This window comes from Gekko japonicus, unplaced genomic scaffold, assembly GCF_001447785.1.
Source record: "Gekko japonicus isolate JY-2015 unplaced genomic scaffold, Gekko_japonicus_V1.1 scaffold3070, whole genome shotgun sequence".
In the NCBI taxonomy this organism is placed as follows: domain Eukaryota; kingdom Metazoa; phylum Chordata; class Lepidosauria; order Squamata; family Gekkonidae; genus Gekko; species Gekko japonicus.
In genome coordinates this window covers 1-8,560 of record NW_015164755.1, presented here as the reverse complement: position 1 = coordinate 8,560, position 8,560 = coordinate 1, and the positions used below count along the sequence as shown (strand labels likewise).

Genomic DNA, 8,560 nt, shown 5'->3' with positions numbered 1-8,560 from the left:
CGGGGCCACGACCACCCGAGGGAAAACCATAGAGTTTTCCCTCAGATGATTGTGGCCCCGCCCCCAGCGTGCCCGGCGTGGTCACGTCACTTCCGGGTGACACGCACGTCGGGGTGGGCTTCCCCCCAGGGCCCGATCCGCCGCTGGGGGGACTTGGGAAGCCTAATTCTGCATTAGCTGAACCCCAGAAAGCTACAGTTCCCAGGATTCCTTGAAAGGAAGCTGTGACAGCTAAACCAATTCACATTTGTACTTAAAACAGACAGACATCCCTAGCAGACATCGACATTCCTAATTTTCTGTTTGCCCGAAGGGCTACTGCATGATTAACATACACTTACACCTTCCAGGGCATGTTGAATTTTAGAGCTAAAGGAGATGGTAGCAGAAAAGAAACACAGCAACCAATAAATCAGCAGCACGCCTGAAGACTGGACACCTTTTAATCGTTCCGTCTGGGTGAGAAATGCAACAAGTATCTAAGCAAGGAAAAAGAAATGCTTTATATTAAGAACACCCAATCACACAGAGTAGCAATTTTAAAATAAAAACACTCATGACCCATGCTCCCTCTAAGCTGTGGAGTCTTGTGAGCAAAAATCCTACTTGGTGAGCTACTGGCATTAAAGTTGCGAGCGAGCGAACTGGCCGCTGCATAAATTAGTTTGCTCTGGAGCCCTCCTCCCTGAGCTAAGACAAAAACCAGTGAGCTGGAGGCTAAAGAACTGTGAGCTAGCTCACACCAACCCGGCGTAGGGGGAACACTGCTCATGACACCACAAGATGTATGGATGGCCACTGTCTCTAAAAGGAGTTTAGACACACTAATGGAGACAGGCCCTATCAGCAGCTATTAAAAAACAAAATCTTTGAATCCCACTTTCCCTTTTTTTAAAAAAAAAAACATTTTATTAAGTGTTCAAAATACAAATACACAATTCATTTCCAAAAGGATAAACAGAGCAAGTTATATGCCCAACATAGGAACAATAAATGTGAAAAAACAATAATATAGTCTCATGGTTCTAAATCTTACAAAAGCGGTATAAAAAACTCCAAACTATTAAATTTCATTAATGTACAATACCTGAATGTTAATAACATGTAGAATAAGCACAAAAGGAGAACAAGGAAATTCTGAGTAGTAGTAAATTCTGCAGTGTAAGAAAAACCGAAACATCACACCCATTTGTGTAACTGAGACCATTCAGATGAGATAAATTCTAAAACTGTGAACCACTTTGCATTAAATGAAGAGCGTTTTGGTTGTTGAGTCATATAATTCAATTTATCCGTAACAGAATCCATAAGATAATGGTTCCATAATTTTCAAAACCATACCTCAATATTGGGTGATTTTGCATCCTTCCAATAAGATGCTATAGCCGTTTTGGCGGCATCCAACATAACCTCTATGGTAGCTTTATGTTCTTGAGAGGATAATTCTGTAGGCCAGATGTCTCTGGTGTAAAGGGGACGGTAACTGAGGTGACTGTTTGAATTATAGATAACACTTTCATCCATGAATCCCACTTTCCCATCCAACTGGACAGGCTCAAGGGGGCTAAAATAATAGCTAAATAAAACCTCCATGTTTGGAGACAATGGCCCCGGTCACACGAGCCGGATATCGCGGGGGGAGGTGTGGCTAATTGCCCTGGCGCAGTTTGATCTGCAATTACGCAATCAGACGCGCCGGCGACACACTACGGGCCCGTCCCTTCCGCGCCGGCGGGTAAACGAGGGTGGCGATCACACAACGATCCTGCAGCACGGCAAAGAAGCGGCACGGCGCAATCACACCAGCAATGGCTAGGCGTCGCTGCCATGACAAATGGGGTCATTTATTTTTTTTTTAAGCCGAAGCGGCACTTTTGCTTTCCTCTTGTGCGCATGCGCCGTTGGGTGCTTGTGCGCATCTTGTGGAGACTTGGGGGGGAAAAACCCTGTTTGCGAAGGGACATGGGCGGGCGCCGGATGCCACCACCGGAAATGTGATCAGACGCCAGCCCTTGCCCCGCGGTTTCCGGAAACTAGTACCTCGGAGGTACTAGTTTTTAACTCCGCATCTTCGGCGGGAAGCCTTGGGTTCGCCATGGGAGCTCTACGCTTCCCAGATGTTGTGGTGTGATCGCGCTCGGAAAATCCGCCGATCTTCCGTCTCTGTAGCGTGGCTAATGCTCTGTGTGACCGCAGCCAATGTACCTCTAAATAACAGTAGCTCGGGCAACATCAAGGGAGGGCTGTTACATTCAGGCCCTGCTGATGGGCTTTCCAGGAGCAGTTGTCTGACTGCTGAAGAAAACAGAGTGCTGGATTGGACGGAGCTTTGGTCTAATCCAGCCGCATGTTATCCTCACTGTGACAGATAGGTCAGACTGAGAGAGATAGATTGACTGACTCAAGGTCACCGGGGGAGCTTCCTGACAGAGTGGGGATTGGGACCCAGGTCTCTTCTAGCCCAAGTCCGGCATCCTAAGCATTACACCACACTGTCTAAAAATGCCATTTTAAAGGACAGAAATTTGCTTCTTCTTTTTTTGAAACCCCCAAAGGGGTATTTTTATTGTTTTTCAATAGACTACAAAACTATAAAGAAAAAATTGGGAAGGGACTACATCTATGGATAAAGAAAAGATACCCACACTAACTAAAAACCCAAGAGTGAGAGATCATATCCCAGTTAAACTAAATGTTAGTATTACATTTGCTAATAAGACAATATACTTGTAGAGTTCTTGCTTTGCACTGCTTCTATGTTAGTAAATTAGTTATCTTGAGAAATGTGCTTTTAAAGACACCCCAAACAGTGCATTGTGGTCTTTTCGCAGCTCTACAGCAGCACACATATGCCAAAATCCTCCCTGTCTATCTGGCAGCTAATTCCATTTCCAGTCTCAGAACCTCAGTTCCAGCAGTCTGGGGTACTCCCCTGTTCTGCAGAGGAAAGAGCACCAAATCAGGGTCTACCATGAAATGGTGTAAGAAAAATAATAGGAATTACCAGTGTAACCATCTGTAAAGCAGGGCTGATGATCAATCTGGGTGCCTCTGGGACCCCTTGGATTGCTTGCCAGAGAATGAAGATGATGCTTGAGAAACACAGCAACAGCAAGGTGAGGCCAAGAACCTGAGAAGCAGGGGGGGAAAGCTCAGTGTGAGAAACACATCTGCAGAAAAACCCATAAAATGCAACAGAATAAGTCAGTGTTACTGGTAATTCATAGTTTGCAAACCATACCACCTCTCTCTACAATTTAAGAGGGCAATACATTCTGCTGAAATCTTTGGGTGTTGCTTTGATGTGGGGCACCCCAGCCACAAGACCATGCATGCAAAAGGGTTCACCTCACCCACCCTTCATTACTAGATAATTTTTTACTGTTCTCCCTGCTGTCCAGAGCTGAAGCTGTCTGGCAATTGTGAAGAGGCTGCTGTGGGAACTGGAAAAAAAAACACTGGGGGCTGATGTATTGTGTCCTGCCCATATTGGCTGGACCGTAGCATAGCCAATGTCCAGGTCAGGTTTATTTCTGTGCTATCAAGAACCTCAAAGGTAAGTTAGAAAACAAAAAAGGGGCCAATAGTTAAAACTATTGAGATATATGTCAGAGTGATAGAGGTAGCAAGCAGTTACTATAGATCAGTTTGATCTGTTTGCCAGACCTAGCTGTCATGCTAGTAATCATGTAATTACAGCCAGGTGTTTTCTAGCAGGTGTCACTCTTTCAGGTCTTGTTAGAGTTAGTGATTATATCACCTTGTTAGAGATTGGCTGGGGTTTAGCATAATAGCTATCAGATTAGTAAGCTGAGGGGGACTCAGTTCTCATAGACTAAGGCACGACATGCTGTTAAATAGCCTGTAAATATCTCTGTATATATTCACCTTTATAACTAAATAAACTCTCTGTGCACCTTCATAACTGGTCAGTCTCCCGCTTCTTATTTACAATACCCAATAAAACTTAAATATAGAATAATTATAAGTAAAAATACATGTATTTATTGCAGAGGCAATTAAAAACATACAAGGGCCCAAATCAAACCTCATAACATGATAAAAGTGACATGTGCACAAGGAGAAACACTTATGACCGAAGACGTTTCAACCCAGTAGGGCCTTTCTCAGAGGTCAAACACTATAAGGTACATACAGGCTCCTGTTACAATCAAAAGACAGTAAACTTGTTGATAAAGGATCAAAAAAGGAACTTTCCAATATGAAATCAAGTGACACAAGAAAAAAATTATTTGAGAGGCCTCCTTGCTATATCTAGTCCCTGCTGGAATAGTCTGTAAATATGACTTCAAAAATGAAGGCCCTCTGGGTTTCTTAAAACCACCATGAGTCTCCAGCACTCTCTCTTTCAAAGGTAAACTCTCTCTCTGGGACTTCCTACTGCTTGGAGAAGCAGGGGAACCCTTAATGATAACCTTGGGCGTGAGCCTTACCATTTTAGATTTGAAGACAGCCGACATCCTTATATAACCTCTGCTGTTTCTCTGGAGATAAAGGTAGTAGAAGGGAAACAAGACCCAAAGGTAGATACATGGAATCCAGAGCAGCATAGTATTCCGAAAGCATGGGGTAAAGCTTGGGATAGCTGTGTACCATGTCCGGTTCGAGTCCTACAACAATACAAGAACAGGAACAGACCAATACTAATAAACATTTACTGGGAGTAAGCCCCATTGAATAGACCTGTTTAAGAAAGCTCTTGAAAGGTAAGGTTTGAAGGGTACAGCTGTGCAATGCAATAGTACAGTATCACAGCTGTCCTACACCACTGTTGATTGAGATCTTTGTTGTCTGATTGAATTGTTTTTATATTTTCAGTCACAGAAAGACATATGGGCTACAAATGAAGTAAATACAATAAAATATGGATCAAGGAATTATTGCTCAAGACTGCTTGGAAGCCACATTTTGAAAACCTCACACAGTAACAGAAGAACATTTTACATATACTGAGAACCACGATATATGTTTCATTCAGACACTATTTGAGTTAAAAGGAAATGTCAATCACATTTAAACTTGAACAGCAAAACTTTAAAAGTTGATTTAAAGGATCAGGAAGAAAGGGAAGCAATCTTTTTATTTTAGGATTTTCCTTGTCTGATTCAGATGATGTGGAAAGTGAATTTAGCTGAGCAAGGAGGAGTAAGAACTTTGTACAGCAAAGCAACTATCAGATTTGCTCTCATGTTGCAGTGCATTTCAGGAAACATTTTCCAAGTGAACACGTGGCACTCACTAACCCAGAGTCCAGCCGATTCCTCCCAGGAACTGCACAACCAGCTTGCCACAGTCATCTCTCCTGCTTCAACTTCCAGTCCCACTTTAGTCTCCTCTGCTCACATTTGCTGACCACTATTTCTACAGCCACCGTCTCCTTTGGCACTGGGATGTAATGCCTGCCTCATGTGGAGGAGGGAGGGCCAGGGTGAATGGCAGCTCGGAGCAGACCCATAGTTCAAGGAGACAGCCGGGTTCAGCTCTTCAGGCACCAGGGATGCCAATACTTGTTTGCCGGTTTCTACAAGAGAAATATTAACATATAAGAATGGCTTAAAATGTAATATAAATATAAAATATAAGAATGGCATTAATTTTAATAATTTGTAATTCTCCATAAATAATGGCCAAAGGATCCTGGAACAACACAGAAACACATTAAGAAGAACTAAAAATAAAAGTGATATAACAGCAAAAAGCTGGGGGGGGGGGGGGTAGAGCAGTAAAACTATCCAATGATGGAGCTCAGGGTGTCTCGCCTCCATTTTATCCTCAGAACAACCCGTGAGATAGATTAGGATGAGAGAGGGTGACTCCCAAGGTCACTTATTAAACTTCATGACAGAGTAGGGATTTGATCCCAGGTCTTCCCTACTATGTTATCCTCACAACAATCCTATGAGGTAGGCTGCGCTTTTTTTGTAGAAAAAGCCCAGCCGGAACTCATTCGAATAATAGGCCACGCCCAACCACACACCTGACAGCACAGCTCATTAGCGTATTAGGCCACACACCCCTGTGTTACCAGAAGTCTGGTCATTCAGTCACACCCACCTTTTGCTTCTTATTCTGTTACTGGAATACTAGTCTGTTGCCAAGTGGTACAGGTACATTGTCAGGAATAACGATGGCTGCAAGGGGCTCCATACATATACTATGATGCTGCATCTAGCTAAGCAAATGAAATCCAGGTCGGGATATTACATCATGAACGGGAGACTCACCCCAATCCCATGAGAGCAGAAATATTCACACCCGTAGTGGAATCCAAGCCCTCCCCTCCCTTCAAGGTTATACTGATAGTGCCGTCTGGCTGAGCCAGTTCGCACGGGAGGAAAAGAGCGCCTCCCTTAAGTTACCCACCCCCACCGTAGCCAAGCAAAGCAAGCATGTGCGGTTGCGCAAAGGCAGGGATGAAGGTAAACAAAGAAAGCATGGCAGCTAGCTGACAGGCTTCATGAGGGTGACTGGCAAAACTCAGTTCTCTCCCACCATTTTATCCTCACAACAATCATGTGAGGTAGGCTAGTCAGAGAAACAGAGAGAATGGCCCAGAGTCAGTGAAGCCTAGTTAACCCCTGAGGTGCTAAATTAGGGAACCCAAGTCCCCCCGGGGGGCGGGGAAACCCCCGCCCCAGAGGCCCGTTCCCCTGTGCCGCCAGATCGGGCCCTGGGGGGAAATCCACCCTGATGTGTGCGTCACCTGGAAGTGACGTGGGCACGCTGGGGGCGGGGCCACGGCCATACAAGGGAAAACTCTATGGTTTTCCCTTGTATGGTCATGGCCCCGCCCCTAGTGTGCCTGGCATCCTCCCGTCACTTCCGGGTGACGTGCGTGCGGTGTGCGTGCACACAAGATGCCCGGCCAGGAGCCCCCCGCTCCCGGCGAAGATAGACTTGGCAACCCTATGGTAAACATGTGTCTGAGGCATCATTTCAGACCGCTAGGCAGTGGGTGCCGTTCCTCCATGTACAAATATCCAGGACATGGAAAATCAGCATGTTAAAAAGAGCGCTAGGATAGACAGACAGAACCCTGACATGCTAGTTTCCTTGTGCAGGGATTTTTAAAACAGAGATATATTTAATCATATGAATCCCTAGACACAGACTGATCATCTCACTTGGTCTTTGGTCTATTAGGTTTTCAGATTATATGACTGCTCCATTTGACTGCTGTGCCTTCCCTTATGTTTCCACAGGAACTCAGTTCTGCACGGCGTGCAAAATAGAGATGTTCCGCCAGGCCTATGGTTGAGGACAACAATGGACTCCATTATGGCTCTCACCAGGGCTCTTTTTGTAGAAAAAGCCCAGCAGGAACTCATTAGCATAATAGGCCACACCCAACAGCGGGAACTCATTAGCATATTAGGCCACACCCCTGCCAGCACTGCTCATCAGCACATTAGGCCACACACCCCATGTTACCAGAAGTGTGGTCATTCAGCCACACCCACCTTCCCCTTCTTATTCTGTTTACCTTGTTTGTTGTCAAAACCCAGGGCTTTTTTTGTAGCAGGAACTCCTTTGCATGTTAGCCCACACACCCCTAACTGTAGCCAATCCTAATGAGTTCCTGCTGTTGGGTGTGGCCTATTATGCTAATGAGTTCCTGCTGGGCGTGGCCGACTTGGGAGCCAGCCGGAACTCTGTTCCTGTGCGTTCCTGCCCAAAATAGCCCTGGCTCTCACTATGGCCTCCTCCATGACTGGTCCCTGATCGACCTGAGAGAGGGAGTAAACTGCGCTTTAAGCCATCTATTGTTATCTATTTTATTGGTAATTTGTAATTAATTCATTACATATTTTAACCTGTTGTTCACTGCCCTGAGCCCTTTGGGGAAGGGTGGTCTATAAATTGAATAAATAACAACAACAACTGTGGAACACATACCTTTAAACTGCCATTTACATGCATCTGAGAACTCAGAGGAACTCACAGGAATCCCAAAACACAGCTTTGATATGTGAAAACTGCTCTAGACCACGAGGCTACAGTAAGGAGCAAAGTCCAGTGTGTCTCAAGCACCAAGTCTGTTGTAAAATGACTGATACAGTTAGGCTGGTAAATTATTCTCCCAGGCAGAAAAGTAACAAAGAAAGCAGGCCAAGATTTGGAGGAACGACATTGCGAAAGATGGTCACTGGTTTAGTTCTGTGTGTGTGCACCAATTAATGGCATGGATCAAAACGGTCCACTACTGAAATCCCACAATTATTTGGGTCTTCTTAACATCTTCAGAGATCTTACTATAAGCCTGATCAGGCAAAAGACAAACAAAGTTAGAACCTTTTGTAACTAAAGTCAATAGACCAGTGATGAAGAACCTTTTAGAGACCGAGTGCCTGAAGAACTATGAATGGAGGTTCGTGACATTGTACAGGAGGCGGCAATCACCACCATCCCAAAGAAAAAGAAATCTTGCACACTTAAAGATCTAACTTTCAAAATGTTGTTTTTGGTAGGGGTCACCTCAGCAAGGAAGGTTTCAGAGCTGAGGGCGTTGTCTGTTAATAAGGAACTTTGCATTTTCCAT

The 8,560-nt window shown here is 44.7% G+C and overlaps 1 protein-coding gene across 1 annotated transcript in view; it reads right to left on the bottom strand.

Annotated features, from left to right (window-relative positions):
- LOC107109107 (multidrug resistance-associated protein 6-like) overlaps positions 1-5,318 on the bottom strand; it is a 59,406-nt gene extending 54,088 nt beyond the window's left edge. The window contains 4 exon segments of the mRNA XM_015409676.1: positions 342-479; positions 3,005-3,130; positions 4,455-4,631; positions 5,265-5,318. Of these exon segments, the coding sequence (XP_015265162.1) occupies positions 342-479; positions 3,005-3,130; positions 4,455-4,631; positions 5,265-5,318 (495 nt within the window).
- Positions 5,319-8,560: the final 3,242 nt, after the last annotated feature.